The sequence below is a fragment of the Pleurodeles waltl genome, chromosome 1_2, assembly GCF_031143425.1.
Source record: "Pleurodeles waltl isolate 20211129_DDA chromosome 1_2, aPleWal1.hap1.20221129, whole genome shotgun sequence".
Lineage (NCBI taxonomy): Eukaryota > Metazoa > Chordata > Amphibia > Caudata > Salamandridae > Pleurodeles > Pleurodeles waltl.
The window spans coordinates 1,014,513,606-1,014,531,774 of record NC_090437.1 but is presented as its reverse complement, the minus strand read 5'-3'; the positions used below and the strand labels follow the sequence as shown (position 1 = coordinate 1,014,531,774).

The 18,169-nt window shown below is 45.8% G+C and overlaps 1 protein-coding gene across 4 annotated transcripts in view; it reads left to right on the top strand.

Moving 5' to 3' along the window:
• The window catches only part of LIMCH1 (LIM and calponin homology domains 1), a 662,913-nt gene that overhangs the window by 600,009 nt on the left and 44,735 nt on the right, over positions 1–18,169 (top strand). For 2 of the 4 annotated variants that reach the window (XM_069201843.1, XM_069201837.1), the window contains one exon: positions 7,691–7,783. The exons of the other annotated variants lie outside the window; for them this stretch is intronic. In XM_069201843.1, the coding sequence (XP_069057944.1) occupies positions 7,691–7,783 (93 nt within the window). The remainder of the gene's footprint in view (positions 1–7,690; positions 7,784–18,169) is intronic. 4 annotated transcript variants of the gene reach the window in all.

The window sequence follows — 18,169 nt, the reverse complement described above, 5'->3', positions numbered from 1 at the left end:
TTTATCCTTCCATGCCAGTTTCTTATAGGACTTTCGTTGCTTAGCTCTTGCTTATTAGTTCTTTATGCATTGGACTTAAAATGAAATAAACTGAGATTAAAACCTCCAGTGAGTATAAATCATGTGTTGGAGTGTACTGTGGATAAATCCAGCAAGTATTTCTCTAAATAATCCATCACTGGGTGGATGAATTTGAGACCTGGTTTTAGATATTTGTTTAATAATATTAAGTTTCGAATTCAGGATTGTTGATTTTACTGCCAGGATCCATGATTTTCTGGTATTATGATTTTCCGTTTGAATGTTAAGAGTGATTTTAACCAAATTTACCAAGCTGCACTACCCTTTTCTGATATTATTTAGGGCTGGATTGTGACGGTCTTCGTAGCCTAGATGAATGTTGTGCTTCTGTTTTCCGTGTTTTTTGGAGGCATACAATGACAGACTTCTTCAAGTACTTGATCACCCTCTTGTTGATAAGTTGGTTCCATATTCCATGAATATAGCTGCATCTTATTGTTTTGGTAGTTACAGGGCCCTCTTCATTTTTCTATGAGTGTGGTTAGGGATATTAAGTTGAGAGCTTGATGTTTATATGAGACAGATTGTTCTTGGATAGTTTTCTGGTAACCGTGACCAGTCCTGAAGCAGCTGCTTTGCCTTAAGTAGTCTACAAGCCCTGTTCCCTGGGTTACTGATGCTGGTTTCATTAGCTTCTTAAGGGCAGGTGAAAAGTTTCAGTACATTTTCCAAGGTCTTGTTTATGAACGATTCAATGGACGGGACCTTTGGTTCTTGTGAGGTAGTTGAAAATTATCTTGAAACATGGGGTTTCATGGATGGATTGGGATTTGCCAGATTTCCATTAAATCCTGAGTGCTTTATGTTGTTGGACAATGCCTTAAAGACACTTGGATAACATTCAGGTTCAGGTAAGAAAATTTGTATTCCCCAATTATCAAAATTTTGTGTCTGGAATATAATGGATTAGATTTCATTTTCAGTCCCATATGTCAGTCTTGTTGTTTTAATGACTTCTCTTAATTAGAAAAAAACAGAATTATCAGTAGTACTTTTAATATCTTGATGATGTTACTAACATTTAAGTAATCTTGCAGTCCTCATGAGTGGCTTTAGTAATTTGATTGAGCTGTGATGCATATGCTCATTTTCTGTTTGCTTCTCTAGATGCGCATGAAGTGGTTGCCCTGGGATATGTGATGTTACTTGCTCCACTGTCACCTATTCCATCATCAAGGTTTGATGGAGGCGCTTCACCACAATCATTAGCAAGGTCATCAGCTGTTCTAGTCTGTTGCCCAAGTTGGTTGAATTAAAAATGTTATTAGTGGAGTTTACCCAGGCTTGATTAGATCAAGAGTGCAGGGATAGTTTGCCTCGAGAATTTCTGTTGCATTCATTGTGTCAGTTGAGACTATTCTTACAAGGCGTTTATTTGGATTGACTTTTTCTTGGTTTGCCAAATTGTCTCCATTCGACTTGGCAATGTAAGCACCTTTTGATAAATTTGTTTCTGTTGGGGGTGTTGAAAAATTGTTTGGAGTAGCAACTAGAATGTATGTCCTGATCTCATTTGGAGTCGTATTTGTTGGATTTGTTAGTTGTGTAGAGTTAGGTATGTATCCTGGTGCTTTGCCTTCCTTGTATATGGAGGAAATATCTGGTTGTTGGGATGAAGTTTGTGGAGTTGTAAGTTGTTTTTTTTTTTTGTTTTTTTTTTTTAGGAGAACAAGGGACATAGCTTAGGCTCAGGAGGTTCGTTTGGCCCTGTTTACTACTCAGTGGTGGGACCTTGTACTCTGTTTTTTTATTTGTTTCCTTAGACTCTTTCGATTTTGTATTTGAAATAAAGGGGACAAACTGGTCTTTTCACTCAGTATTGTCTGGGAAAGACTAAAGTTCAGAGTTTTGACTTTTGTTATGTTTTTCATCAATGGAAGATCCTTTGAAGATGTACCTAGATGGCAGGCCACTTCTGGTGAAGTCTTTGCTTGGGGCTTTGTTTGAAGCCAGTGTCACTGATGTTTGGATTGTGGCTTTTAGGCTTGACATATTCAGGGATTTAGAGATTTTAGAGATTAAGGGGATGAAAACAACTTTGAGTGTATTTTTCATCAGCTCCTCCTGCTGACAGGAGGAGTTTGCTGTCTTTTTTAAATAGTATTTTTTTGTAAAAGATTTCAAGCAGTAAAGCATGTTTATCCAATCCAAACAAGCACTCCCCAGTACCCCACCCCCCACACACACACACACATTCCCTCCCCTCCCCCACCCCCAAATCTTGTAAAATTTCTGAAATTTCTTTGGCCATCCTCTTCCTTTATAGATCATCTTTTCCTGTGCATAGCTAATATTAATTTCCATTTCTCAGTCTCTCACCATGGGAGTTGTTGAGGAACCCCACTTACATGCTACCTCTCTCTTGGTTAGGATAAACCCCAAGTTAAATAATATGCTCTGATAGGAAGATGCATCAGATTTGCTCCTTTTTTCCTAGCAAGAGCAATGATACCTCTAGAGTTAACTGAATATCAGTAGTGCCCTCCATTCTGAGTCAGGGACTTCCACAGTTCACATAACATCTGGCAGTCCCAAAGTGAGTGAACGGTTGTTCCCCTCTATCCACATCCTCGCAGGTATCTCTCATCCAACACTTTCCACAGTTTATGGAGTAGAACTCTGGTATACTAGACCATGTGCAATATTTTTAGATGTACCAATCTTTAACAAGCCTTAATCAGTACCTGCCTGGGGAATTGCAGCGCCTCTCCCCACTCCTCTTCCTTTAAATCTCTGGTGTCCCTCTGCCATCTAAATCGCTTTGGGTATTTCTCATGAGGGTCTGGTAGGTGAGAGAGATCATTGTGGTGTGTATTGACCCTTCTAGCAATCTATTTTCCAGAGGCGAGGCCTCCATAACTTCCTCATCTGGTGTGATCCTTGCCTGCAGTACGTCTCAGTTGGAGATACTTGAATACCTGGGAGGAAGGCATCCCATATTCTGCCTGAAGATATGCAAAGGGTACCACCCTGTTAGCATCCCATACATCTGCCGGTGTACTAAGCCCTATCACGTCCCACTGGCAGAAGACACTAAGGCCATATACTTGCCTCAGTTGTGTGTCCATCCACAGTGGGGTCCCAGAAGTGTGGCGCCCCTGCCATCCCATCTCTTTGTGAAGCTCATGCCATATAGCCATGACTGCCTTTGTCGTGGGAGGGACATCCTCAGACAGCTTTCCACTGTAAAAAGCATGCTGATAGCCTTTCTCCCCCATCATCTCTCTGTCTGATCTTAACACTGGGTCCTCAGTTTGTGCATACGCCCAATCATTGATCACATTTATATGTGCTGCTTCATAGTATCTCTTAATAATAAGCAATGCTATACCTCCCCACAAGTGGATCACTATAGAGTGGAAAGTGCTGCTCTTGGGGTGACCTCTTGCCATAACAATTTTTTCAGTAAAGTATCTACATCTTTAAAAGGTCTTTTGGGAGCTTTATGGGGTCTATTCCGTAGTATATAGGTAAAACAGGAGCGTGCCAACATTTTGAACAGTGCTTTCCTACCCAGTAAGAAAAGATGCAGCGCATCCCAGTGTCCAACATACTTTTTTCAAATTCTGCAGCAGTGGTGCAAGATTGTCCTCATAATGGGAGGCTTGCCCTCTGGAAGGCCATATCCACAAATATTTAAAGCTGTGTCTTTCAATAGGCAGCTGCATTGGGAGGCTACTTCCTGCCTTCCACATACCCACTTGGAAGATCAGGGTCTTTCCCCAGTTGATTTGTAGCCCAGAATATTTCCCATAAACTGTCAATATTTTCCCACCCTTTCCAGGGTCCTATTGGGGTTAGCCAGATAGAAAAGAACATCATTTGCAAGGGTGAGGTACGATCCTCCCATGGGGGGTGGCCATCCCCAGCCCTCAATCTGCGCGTCCACTGGTACCCACTTAGCTAATTGTTCCAGTGTCATGCTAATAGCATTGGTGAGAGGGGGCAACCATGTTGCATACCCTTCCCAATCAGTATGCCGCTGAAAGCATCCCGTTTACCTTCAGTCATGCTTGAGACTGCATGTAGAGCAAACAGGTTTTGCTGATGAAACGCAGGAGCTCCACTGGGAGGCCATTCGGTCTCAGCACCTTTCCAGATTGTAAATGTGAGAGCGCCAGACGCACCTCCCTCTCCATCAAATCCTCCTTCTGCACCTTCCCCATCTAATTTTCTGAACGGGCATTCCCTGATAAATTCTCACACCTCATTTCCTCCCTTTTGGAGCCTCTTGCGTAGCAATCTCTTAAGTACACTGCCATGACCCCCTCAATATTATCACTTTCTCACACTTTTTCTCCAGTGGGACCTATTAACTTGGTAATATGCGATTTCCCTGCTTCACGTACTAGTAGCCATGCCAGGAGTTTACCCGCCTTGTCCCCACTTCATAGGTCTCCTCTGTCGGCCAGATATATCTGTTTTACCTCAGTCGTTGCTACTGTTCTATATTCTTCCTGCTTCCTTACCAATTGTTGATTTATCTCCTCCAGTGGTGTACAAGTGTGTCCATCCTCCAAGAGGCAGATAGTTTGCTGTCTTCTTAGTGGCTTTGAAGTCTCTGGAAGTTGGTTCAGAAATATAATTGCCTTATCATTGATTGAGCCAGTTTTGAGTGTATCTCCACCACAAGCACAATTCCCGTCTTCTGTGTTGATTTACTCATCAGTTTGCTGAAGGTAACAGATAGACAGTCTTGACTAAGAAGGGTGTTAGTTCTAAAGTCATGCACTATGGATTGGAGGATGGAAGTAATATTGCTTAGTTTACATATTATTGTTGAGCAAGAACATGGAGCTGGTAATGTGACTTTCATTTTGTGTATGTGTTAAAAGGGAGTTCCAATCGATGCTGTAGCCCCTTTCATTTTTTGAGTTGCAGGTAAATCATTTTCTAGGATCAGATTTCGCCTTGAAGGGCTGATATCATTACGCTCAATGCGGCTCAAAATTCATGCCAACTACTGGAGTAATTTTTCATGTCATTACCATTGGACATGGAGACCTCTCCATCTCTGATTCCCCCAAAATCCAGAGTTCTAGAGTCTAAGAGATTGTTGTCTGGTATTTGATAGTTGTGCAGATCATCGTTGTGGGTGACGCCCTGCATGGTGGACTTCTTCTCATTCTCTTCAATTTTGATGGCTTCCTCAGTGATGGAGACATTGTGTTCCTATGGGAAGTATTTGAAGTATGCAATTTGTTTTAATTAGAACTTGGACTAGGCACAATTGGAGAAATCAAGGAGCTGATGTTGGATTTAATGGCACATGGATTGAACTTTTTGAATACTACTTAGGCAGCTGTGTGAGTTTTCCATTATCTAGTTGATAGTGCCACAGCTTGTTTGAATTTTAAAAAGTTGGTAAGTGCCGACAGTCATTTCTGAATTTTCTAATGTAATGTTTTTTGCACCATTCTCCTCGATTTTCTAATTGTGAACTGTTCAGTGGGGTGATTGCTCCAGGATTTGGGCACTTTAATCATGCCCTTACTTATTTACAATTTGTCTGGGGAGTGGATAGGTTCCTCAAAGGCTTAATTAGTGTCTGCTGGTTCTGTGGCTTTTGTCTGCTTGTATGTTTGTCTGGGCTGCCCAATAAGGGGAAAATGAGCATTGGCAATGTGTGCTTGATGGATTGCTTGCTCCTGGTAACCTCTAGGAAGGCCTCTTTTATTCTCTTGTGGTTTTCAAGAGCATGGCTCTGATGGATGTGTGCAGACATTGATGAAATAGTTAACTGATGTAATTTTAAAATTGGAGCTGCAGAGCTGTATACTTGGTTTTGACTTTTGTGTCTGGTCAGAGGGAGAACAGATAGGGAGCAGAGAAAAGCAAAATTTGAGCTAGAGGTGTCCTGACCAAGGCTGCAAACCCTACTGGGGACCGCTTCTCTCATAGGTATGCTGCATGCCTCACCCACCACATGACTCCCAGTGTGTCTCGGAGCCGACTAATGCCTCTAAGTATGTAGGGGGAGTTGGGGAGGTAGGATGTAAAATGCAATGTTGGAATGGGAGCGGGCCAGTGGATTGCCAGACAAGGGCATGAGTGCACCCGGCCGCTTCTCCACCTTACCTGCTTAACAGCTGCAACTGCTCTATCACCATCTATTCCTCTTGCTGCCGCACCTACAAGACCCTTTCACTTTAAAAATGCAACGCCCAATAGAATGGGCTGAGCTTGTTTTTCAGGGGCTGAGCTTGACAGTCTAATGGCGGAAAGGGGGACTGTAGGCTTGCAGGTCACAAATTATGCGGACTGTGGGTTGCGTGTGGGGGTTTCAGGCAACAGCAAGCCCCGGCAAACTCCAGCAACAACCTCATCAGGCTCCTGAACCCTCTCCTTTTCTGGGCAGGCCATGGCAGTAGTAGCAGCAGTCTCTTGGCCCCATTGCCACCCATCGTCAGGGACAGATGAAACTACCCTTCGGCAAGAGTTCCTTCTGTCGGCTGATTGCAGCCCCACTGCGCTGCTTCTCTCCGCCCCTGCAAACATCAGGCACCAACTCAGGCATCAACCAGCCAGCTCCAAGAACCCTAGTAGCCGTTCCCTCCCAGCACAAACTCCTGGTTTGCATCTAAATTAGTATTTCTCCTCATCTGATAATGATGGTCTTAATCGAAACCACACTGTGGTCAAAGGGATACAGAAGCATAACATGTTTACCATTCAGAAAACTCGCAGCAGTTCGTCCCTGTACATTCTAAGGCATAATGCCAAACACATTTCATTATGAAAGACTAAGCAGCTGACCCCAAATACAAAACACCACATAACCCATTCCCATAAAATGCAAAACCAACAAGGGAAAGAAAAATAAGAACGTGCAAACAGGACAAGGAGAGAAGAGCAGAGACCAGGGAAAGAGAAGAGAAGCGAAGGGGAAAAAACAAGAGACGTAGAGCACAGGTACTTCTTGAGCACAGCCCCAGGATTAAGGTTCCATATTCCCCCATCCTCCAACTTGACTGCCTTTTGTATAATTTGAGCACTTTTCGAGGAGCAGAATATTTGGAATTTCCTGCCCAGGTCACGGGGAACTCTAATCATGACTTTATCACCAGTAATAACCTGCACATCAGTCACAACACATGGATTGTGAAACTGAATCGTCCTCTTCAATTGAGCAGACTTGTCCCTCTTCACACGTTCATCACCAACTTGGTCGCCAAAATGTAGAAATCACTTGAATAACTTTCTGCTAAGAAAGAAACAAAGAAAATGTTTATTTCAAGAAAAGAAAGCTCCACCCAACATCCATGAAATTCTCCAACTGACCATTCAGGGAACTCTCTACACTTCATCTATATAAATTCGAAGGCAGAAGGGCAAGCACATTCCATAATAAAAGGCTAGACAACTGACCACAAATACCAGTTAATACAATGAGCTTCTATGGCTGTTATGTAGCCTACTTTTCATCCTGATCATCTCACGTCAATCATGCTAATTCCATCGAGTCCCTTTCACTAGATGCTGTTGTCCAACACGCCCACCACTTTGAGCAAGCACTGCCTGCACAAATGAAATCAAAGGTGCTTGTGCATTATATGACTTATGTTGCATTATGTCGTTTTGAGCCCATTGTACTACAATTCTGTGACAGGAGAGGTACCAGAAGGAGCAGGAAAAGCTGAAGGATGAATGGGAAAAGGCCCAGAAAGAAGTAGAAGAGGAGGAGCGTAAATACCTTGAGGAGGTACTCGTTATGCACGCCTTGGCTACTTGCAATATATCTTTTCTGTTCTGCTAATAAAGTAGCTTCCAGGCACCTGCATGTTTGTCTCGTTTTTATTCAGTTTGTCTTATATTTGTGGAAAGAAGGCATGGCCGTGCAAGCTCCATTCTTAACCCTCCCCTTAACATGATTCGTATTACCTCACTGGATACTCGTGCTGAGGAATTATGGGAAAGTTGGATCAGGCAGATGCACTCAAAAGGAATTGCAAAGTGAGTAGTTGATGTATTTGTAAATCCCACATCACAATGGCTTCCGAGGATTGACATTTTTTAAATAAGTAGAGTTCAGCCAGGCGAATTTCGGAGCAAACCACAAAAAAGTGTATTATTACCTATTTGAAGTGCTCTTACAATGTGTCCTACCAGCATATTCAGTAGTAAATATTGTTCTACAAAAATATAGCGGCCAGAATATTGTGAAATTAAGTAAATACAGTAAGCCTTGATAGGCATAGATTTACTATTGTTAACTCTGTCATACGTGCCTTGATTGTATGTATGTGTGTATGTGTGTGTGTATATATATATATATATGTAGTAATTATGTTAGGTGAATGTCAGTGACAAAAACATATATATATTTACCAGCTATAGTTAGCAGCACTAACTACAACTTGCTCCCCTTCTATGCACTGCTTATGACCTCATATATATTACATCAGTCATGGCATGTTCTGTGACATCATTTATGACATCACTGATGACCTCTCAAATTACATCATTGACATCATCCATTGAGTGTGTTAGTTTGTTTTATAGTTTCCAAAGTGGCGGGCAGCTACCATATTACTTTTCTACCTCATTTTGTACAGCCTGGGTCCAGCTAATGGGTGTGTTTACAAAATGCATGTGCTCCTAATGCATCATAAATGTGAAGTGGTATTGAACGAGTTATAAGTATTTACATTGAAGAGTAACTCTGCGTGCAGGTGATAGAGTGGTGTTCAGCATGTTCCACAGACGTTTACGTACTAAGTATTGTGAGCAGCCTCGAGGTGTTCAGCAGAATGCTTCAGCATGACACTTTTTACATAACAAAGAAGACTGTGCACCACGTACTAAACTATGTACCTGTGCATCTTTTGCTTTAGAAGATGGGCTATCTGCAACGTTTTCACCAGAGCCACTTATTGTAATTCCATTCAGCAGTTTTTTGTCGTAGCCCTGCCTAAAACAGTCTGTAGAACATGCATGAGGAATTAGCATTTAGGGACTTGCACACCTTTTTTTCTTGGCCCCCTCTTAATGGATCACCCCAGAAAGTTCCATGCACGAAATAGTCAAAAATAGCCCCTTTTTGGGAAAGTTTCATGGAGATTCATCAAAGGGGGGCAAAGTTATTAGCAACACAAAAACGCTTTTCCTGCAGAACAACTGACATAACTATAACTACCTAGTGACGACTGCCACTAGGTTATATATATATTATATATATATTCAGCGTACATAGATGTGAGTTGGGTGGCTGCCTATCACCACAGAAAGACCACTGCGATGATCCATTGAAACCGAGCCTTCTATGAGGCTACCACGCTACTGGAACTGTAAAACTAATACACTATTGATATTCAAATGAAAGGGGTAGAAACAGCTCATAGTAAGGTACTGTGCTGATAATATTCATGTGGCAGTCTTGTTGGCCCATTTATGGTATGCCATTACCAGATACTATATTTATTTTCTAGAGATAATTTTTTTACCCCAGTGTAGATGTTAGCGTTGACATTTATAACGTGATTAATATTATCACCGGATCTTGTTTTGCCTTGTATTTTTATTACAAGTTACCACCCTTTCGTACATGTGAATTCATCATATGTAGTGAGGCTGCACCATATGTGATAGGGCCAAACAAAAGATAATCCCTGCCCTTACCGGACCAGTCTTGACTGCCTTTCTAGGCCACTGTCTCCACACTGACTAGAAAGCAGCCACACAGATGGGTGGTTTGTTGGTCATAATCCAGGTGTTTGAGAGAGAGAGAAGTAGTCCAATTTTCTCCACATAGGGAACATATCCCCACTGTCTGGTTAAATATTGAAGCATACAATTCTAAATATTTGGTGCACTGTTCGACCTGCATTCAATCATTTGGTGAACCGTATCTTGTTAAAATCTAAGAGATGTAATAGTATTTGCTGATGGATGCTTCAAGCTGCCGATGTTACACCCTTTGAAGGTCTCAGGTGGTTCACTTAGTTTCTCCGACTCTATCAGAAATATCTAGAAGTTCTTTTTTTTATTGCTTTTTACGCAGATAGGAGGTGCTGGCTTCATCTCGTGTCGGATACATTCTTGGCTTGAGAGTTGGGTCTGGGGTCCCTGAGCCGGGTCTCCTATGCCTTAGTTGTTTTTTCTCATTGTCCTGGTTTCACTAAATGTTTAAACTTATTGTATGTTTTTTTTATCAGGAACTTAGACTGAGGCCCGCCTAAGGTAAATCAGTATTGAACCTCTTCCTTATGGGAACACTGTATCCCAAACCTTGGTCATCCTTCCACCCTTTGACATACTGTTTTTAGTTGGGAAATGTACTATTCACACACCCTGAATCTCACTGACTAAGCTTCACCCCTGAGTATCAATCACAGACCCACACAACATATGTCTTTAGTGCCTGGGGTCCAAGCACAACATGAGGTTGTGCGATTCATGCAGTAGCATGCACACCAAAGCCATCACTGTAATGGAGGCCAAACTTTAAATGGGCCAGAATGAAGGACTGATCAAGAGGAAGTCCCACTCGAGGATGCAAGTCTCGGACAAGGGACAATGCTGCTGGAGTTATCATTGTCGAAGCCCTCCAGATACAAACACAGTTAGAAATTACATGATGTTAAGTGGCGCTCTATCACAGCTGAGGACTCCTGTTTGGAGCCAGAACTGGTCCTTGTAACCCAAGAGGAACCCATGCCAGGGCCTTCAGTGCCTATGCCTCCTGCACCCAGGTCTCCGCCCTGCCTGGATTTATTTGCTCTGGGACAGACCCTGAGTTTCTTCTCAGCTCTATCCATGTGTTTTGCAAGGCCGTGATCCCCTGTGGACCACCTTTGGGCCCCACGAGTCATACAGGCAGACCCTTTGTTATGCTACTGGTGAGGTCCATCCCAGCAACTTGAAGCTCCCTTGCGGCCCATTTCCTTGGATCCAGCTCTGATGCTAGCGCCTCCAACGCAGAGACCAGCACAGTCAATCAATCAATCAATGCATTTATAGAGTGCGCTACTCACCCGAGAGGGTCTCAAGGCGCTGGAGAGGAGGGGGGAGGGTAGGTTACTGCTGCTCGAAAAGCCATGTCTTGAGGCGCTTCCTGAAGGTGAGATGGTCCTGGGTAGTTCTTAGGTGTCCCGGGAGGGAGTTCCATGCTTTGGCTGCCAGGTAGGTGAAAGATCTTCCTCTGGCAGTTGTTCTACGGATGCGTGGGACGGTGGCGAGGGCGAGGCTAGCTGAGCGGAGCTGACGGGTGGGCATGTAGAACGAGAGGCGGCTGTTGAGGTATTCGGGGCCCATGTTGTGGAGTGCTTTGTGTGCGTGGGTGAGGAGCCTGAAGGTGATCCTCTTGTTGACGGGGAGCCAGTGTAGGTGTTTCAGGTGGGCGGAAATGTGGCTGTGGCGAGGGATGTCGAGGATGAGGCGTGCGGAGGCGTTCTGTATGCGTTGTAGATGTTTCTGAAGCTTTGCAGTGGTATCTGCGCATAGGGTGTTTCCGTAGTCCAGTCGGCTTGTGACAAGGTCATGGGTAACTGTCTTTCTGGTTTCGCCGGGGATCCTTTGGAAGATTTTTCGGAGCATGCGTAGGGTGTTGAAGCATGATGACGAGACGGCGTTGACTTGCTTGGTCATTGTGAGGAGGGTGTCCAGGATGAATCCGAGGTTGCGTGCGTGATCCGAGGGGGTTGGTGTGGTGCCCAGAGCCGTGGGCCACCAGGAGTCGTCCCAGGCGGAAGGGGATTGTCCGAGGATGAGGACCTCCGTCTTGTCTGAGTTCAGTTTTAGGCGGCTGAGCTTCATCCATTCCGCCACGTCTTTCATTCCTTCCTGTAGGTTGGTTTTGGTGGTGGTTGGGTCTTTGGTGAGGGAGAGTATCAGCTGGGTGTCGTCGGCATAGGAGATGATGTTGATGTTGTGTTTGCGTGCGATGGCTGCGAGCGGGCTCATGTAGATATTGAAGAGGGTTGGGCTGAGCGAGGAACCTTGGGGTATGCCGCAGATGATCTCGGTGGGTTCTGAGCGGAAGGGAGGGAGGTGGACTCTCTGGGTTCTGTCGGAGAGGAACGAGATGATCCAGTCCAGGGCCTGTCCTAGGATTCCAGTGGTGCGGAGGCGGGTTATTAGGGTGCGATGGCACACGGTGTCGAAGGCATCCGAGAGGTCCAGGAGGATGAGGGCGGTTGTTTCTCCGTTCAGAGTTCTGATGTCGTCGGTGATTGCGATGGGGGCGGTTTCTGTACTGTGGTTGGCCCAAAATCCAGATTGGGAAGGGTCAAACGAGTTGTTCGCTTCAAGAAAAGCGGTCAGCTGCTTGTTGACGGTCTTCTCGATGACCTTGGCCGGGAAGGGGAGAAGCGTGATGGGGCGGAAGTTGTTCAGGTCATTGGGGTCAGCCGAGGGTTTTTTCAGGAGGGCGTTGACTTCCGCGTGTTTCCAGCTTTCGGGGAAGGTGGCTGAAGAGAACGAGCTGTTGATGATGTTCCGGAGATGGGGGGCGATGACGGAGTCGGCTTTGTTGAAGATGTGATGGGGGCAAGGGTCTGAGGGGGAGCCAGAGTGGATGGTGTTCATGATGCTTCTTGTCTCTTCTGAGCTGATGGGGGTCCAGGCATTGAGTGTAGTGGTGGGGGCTGTAGGTTCGGTGGTGGGGGGCGGGGTCTGGGGTCCGAAGCTGTCGTATAGGTCTGCGATCTTTCTGTGGAAGAACGTAGCGAGGGAGTAACAGAGTTCTTCTGAGGGTGTGATGAGGTTGGAGCTGGCGCTGGGGTTGTAGAGCTCTTTGACGATGTTGAAGAGTTCTTTGCTGTTGTGGGTGTTGTTGTCTAGTCGCTCTTTGAATGATATCCTTTTGGTGGAGCGGATCAGCTGGTGGTGTTTACAGGTGGCGATCTTGAGGACTGTCATGTTTTCTGTGGTGCATTCCCTGCGCCAGGTTTTTTTGAGGGTACGGCAGGATTTCTTGGATTCTTTGAGGGCGTCCATGAACCATGGGGGTTTCCTGATGCTGGTCCCGCTTTGGTGGTTTTTGAGTGGTGCGAGGTTTTCGGCACAGTTGGTGATCCACCGTGTGAGGTTGCGGGCTGCGTCGTTGGCGTCAGTGATGATGGCTGGTGGGTTTTGGTTCAGTGTAGAGAGGAGCTGCTCTGTGGAGATTTTGCTCCAGCGTCTGCGGGGGATTTGTTGTGTGCGATGGTGGTGAGTCTCCCGTTTGAAGGTGAAGTGGACGCATCTGTGGTCAGTCCAGTGTAGTTCGGAGGAGTGGCTGAAGGAGATGTGGTTGCTGGCGAGAAGATGGGGTCGAGCGTGTGGCCAGCGTTGTGGATGGGGGTGCTCACCAGTTGCTTGAGTCCGAGGTTGGCGAGCAGGGTGGTGGTGGTGGTGTTGTTGTTGTTGTTTTTCTCCAGGTGGAAGTTCAGGTCCCCGAGGAGGATGTAGCCTGGTGAGGCTAGAGCGTGCGGGCTAATGAAGTCTGTGATGGTTTCGCTGAATTGGGTGCGTGGGTCCGGGGGTCTGTAGACGAGTGTTCCTCTGAGGATGGTTTTGGGGTCTGTGTGGATCTGGAAGTGTATGTGTTTGGTGGTGAGGAGGGTGTCTTCGGTGGTGGTCGTGATGTTGAGGGTGTTCCTGTAGATGATGGCGATTCCTCCTCCGGTTTGGTTGACGCGGTCCTTCCGGGCGATACTGTAGTCGTCGGGGATGGCTACGGCGATGTCTGGAGCCGAGGAGGCGTTCATCCAGGTTTCTGTGATGAAGGCGACGGCTGGTGCTGTTGTGTCCAGGAGGTCCCATAGTTCAATGGCGTGCTTGTGGATGGAGCGTGTGTTGAGGAGGATGCACTTGAGGTGGTTGTTGTAGCGAGGGCCGGTGGGTGGTCTGCAGGTTCGGTGGAATGTGTATTTGCAGGCTTGGCAGGTGAAGGGTCCATGGGTTCGTTTAGGGCTAGCTTGGTAGCAGGTGGCTGTTCGTCCAGTGTTGAGGGCGTAGAGGGAGGTGGCGTCGTATCTTAGTCGGGTGCTTTGAGGGTGGTGGGGGCCAGGGATTCTGGCGCTGGGCGCGGTCCAGGTGCGGACGGGTGCAGATGGGCTTGCCTTTGGCGCGCTAGCGGCGTGCCCGCTGCGCGCAGCTGCAAAGCGGGCGCCATAAGAAGGGAGGGGGGAGGAGGGGTCAGCTGGGAGGTGGGCGGGAAGGAGAGCAAATGGGGGTGGGGAGGTGGGGCCGCAAGGGTGGCAGCGGCGGGAAACAGAAGCGCTAGGGAGAGAAAGGAAAGGAACAGAGAGCCAAATACAAACAGAGAGCCAAATACAAACAGAGAGCCAAATACAAACAGAGAGCCAAATACAAACAGAGAAACAAATACAAACAGAGAGACAAAGAAAGGACCGACAAAAGGTGGAAAGAAAAGGCAAAAACTACCTGGCAGGGGCCTGGGCAGGCGGAGCTGCAGCGGCGGGGAAGCGACCTACCCGAGGGTCAAGAGTCTCCAAGCGTGATTAATCAGATGGGGTCTTCCTCTGACTAGATCAGCCTTTGCCAGTGTCTTTACCAATGCCACCATCACCAGTTCCAACACAGGTGTCAGACCCTCTCCCCATAATGGATCTGCCAAACCCTGTGTAGAGATTAAGAAGGGATGTACAGAGGCTTGCAGAAGAACAGGAGGGAATTCCAATCCTCTAGAGGACTCCAGACAGGACACAGATAATGGAGGTAGTCAGTCTCCAAGGATTCAGATTTCTTAACCGTTAAAGATTGCAGTAGCTACCCACCTTACCTGAAAGGGAATTATACTCCCCCACAGAACTCCCTTCACCATACCACAGAAGGCGGCATGCTTTTTAGAATTGCCCCTACCTTTAGTGAAGCTGAATGGAAGTCTTACACCCCACTTTCCAAATATCGGAACCAGTCCTACCATCCAGTGGTGCCATCCCCAAGCCAGTCATTGCGGCATGAGAAAAGCCACCTTCCACCCCTGCAATAAGTTATCTGCTGCCCAGGAAACATAAATCAGCCCCAGGAGACCCAGCTTTCCTCACTACACATGCCTTGCCAGAGATCCTCGTGGTATAAGTGCCTTGTTCCTCAAGGTTATCTCCTGGAGTTTTCCCTATGACCTTTTATGGAGAAGCAGTCTGAGAAAGTAGAGGAATTTGCAGAGGTGTTCTCAGCAGGGAGTATGGCACTAGAGAGATTCAAGGACCGTAGAGCCACTGTTAGACCCCTTGGACTCCAAACCCAATAACAAGACTTCAGACCATTGCAAAGCTTTTGGGGATTCACAGGTGGTTTCTCCTTTCGTGGCAGACAGCATGGCCAGTAGCATGAGCAACATCTCCAGAACCCCTTGTTTGTGAAGTATCAGGGTTGTGGCAAAGGTTGAGGCTATGCTCTACCTCTCCTTTTCCTCCCCCTTGCTTCTTCCTCTTCAGCCACAACAGAGAAGCAGCCCTAGCTCACCCTTTTCAGAGCACTTTGCGCCTGTTGGAGGATGGATATCCTCCTTTCCACAACTCTGGGTGGCTTTAACTTCAGATCAATGGGTTGTGCATATCATGGAAAGATAGTATGCTCTACCCTTCCAGCTGGCCCTTCCACCCATTCCCCCTCATCTTCTCTCCCTTCTGCTGACCACATATGCCTCCTACAGCAGGAGGTAGACATCTTGCTGCAGAAAAGGGTGGTGGAATTTACTCCAGAGCAGGAATGGTGTCAGGGCTGCTACTCCTCGTACTGCTTGGTCACAAAGAGGGATAGCAGTCTTCGTCCAATCCTAGACCCCAGTCTTAAACTGATTACTGTGCAATTAAAAGTCCAAGATGCTGTCCCTTGACTAGATGTTGCAAGTGCTGGATGTTGCCTGTCAGACTGCAGGTCACATATTTTTACATACAGATTCTGCAGTCACACATAAAGGGCCAGATGTAGGAAGGGAACATTTTGCGAGTTGCAAATTGCGAGTCATAATGACTCGCAATTTGCAACTTGCAAAATTGCATGCAGAAAGGTGTCTCAGACACCTTCTGCGACTCGCTATGGGGTCGCAAAGACCCACCTCATGAATATTAATGAGGTGGGTCGCAAATTGCGACCCCATAGTGAGTCCCTGCACTCACAAGGATGGTGGCCTGCTGGAGACAGCAGACCTCCATGTCTGTGACTGCTTTTTTAATAAAGCAGTTTTTTTTTTTTTTTTTTTTATTGCAGCCCGTTTTCCTTAAAGGAAAACGAGTTGCAATTCAAAAAAAATAATGAAACCATTTGGTTTAATTTTTTCAGAGTAGGCAGTGGTCCATTGGACCACTGCCTGCTCTGAAAAAATATTTTCAGCGACATTCACAAAGGGGAAGGGGTCCCATGGGGACCCCTTCCCATTTGCGAATAACTTACCACCCACTTCAAGTGGGTGTTAACTGCGAATTGTTTTGCGACCGCTTTCGCGGTCCCAAAGCAATTCTACATTGCGGTGCGAGTCGCAAATAGGAAGGGAATACCCCTTCCTATTTGCGAGTCGAATTCACATTTTGCGAGTCGGTACCGACTTGCAAAATGTGAATCAGCACCGCGATGGCCGTTTTGCATGTCGCAAACTGCGTTTTTCGCAGTTTGCGACATGCAAATCGGTACCTACATCTGGCCCATATTGCCTACACTGCAAAGTAGAATTCACGCTCTTCTTCGCTTTTACTCCATAAGTCTTCATGAAGTTGGTGGCCATGAAGGTGGTGGCTGTGGTCTCCACCCATCTCAGATCACAAATCACAGTGTTTTGTTATTTGGACAACTGTTCCTCAATGCCAAGTCTCTAGAGATGGTGCTGTGCCACCTGTGGTGGATCAGATCATTGCTGTATGACCTGGACTTTTCCATCAACATGCACAAGTCTCACCTGGAGTCCACTCCGATCATCATGTTCATAGAAGCGCTGCATGAAGTTGAGCCTTTAATCTTCCTCAAAAGATAAGGGATGTTCAGGGTGTAATTACAATGTTTCAGAATGGAGCATGTGTTCTAGTCCAGTTCCTTCTATGTCTTCTAGCTTCCTGCATAGTCGTGGTAACTCATAGACGCAGGCATATGATGGCCTTCAAATGGTTGCTCCAGAGGCAGTGATTCCATGGTGGTGGCGATCTTTCACACACTATAATGAGCATGGGCAGCACTAAAGCAGATTTGAAATGACGGACAGTGAGGAGAACCTAGTTTAAGGGAAGTCCTTACAACCTCCACCAGCAGTGACCACTGTGGTAGCTGGTTTTCTACTAGAATCAATCTAGTAAGATTCCAAGTTTAGATTTTGCACCGCACCTTGCTGATAAGATTTCAGTCCATCCTGTTAATCTCAAAGTGCCAGTGGTGGCACTTTAAAACTACAGTGATGTCACAGTGGTGTTTCTGATGCTGAGATGGAGCCTGGCCCCCCTGCTGGTGCAGATATTTAGTGAAAAGTATCCTGATTTGGTCTGATGTATGACACCTGGAATATAAAAAATATTGAGGAATCTGCATGTACTGTGTCCACCAGAAAGATCGTTACAGAAGGTAAATAACTTTTTCTTCTCTTTATATTTGTATCACATGACAATCACATTTACATTAATGTGTTGAGAATATAACCAACATTTCTGGGATACACGAATTGTGTGAGGAAGCATTCTCTCACAGTACCTTCTATTAGGTTGATATTTTTGGAAGGCCTCTCAAAAAGTACTCTTTTGGTGAGTGAAGGAATAAAGCAAAGTTTGATTGTATGTGAATCAAGAGGTATGACTGCTTTTGCCAGTGAATTGAATGGCATGCTTATTGAATGATCTGTGGTAAAGGGTAACCAAGGGAGCATGCACTTCTCATAGGTTGGTTAAAATCTCCCTAAAACATCATGGTGAAACACCATAGTCCTGCTAGACCTTTGCTTCGTTATCACTGGCAAAAATCAAGCAATGCAGAACAATTGTGTATCTGCCTGGGTTTATGTTGAAATTCAAGCGATAGGGGCTGACTGCCATCCTCATTGTTACAATAGCAGAGAGAATCACTAAATTCCTAGTGTCACAGGGATTTGTTACAAAATTGTCTTGTGCAAAGTGTTTGTGTTGCATCTTTAAAATTGTGGCAGTGGATACTGACAACCTCGAAA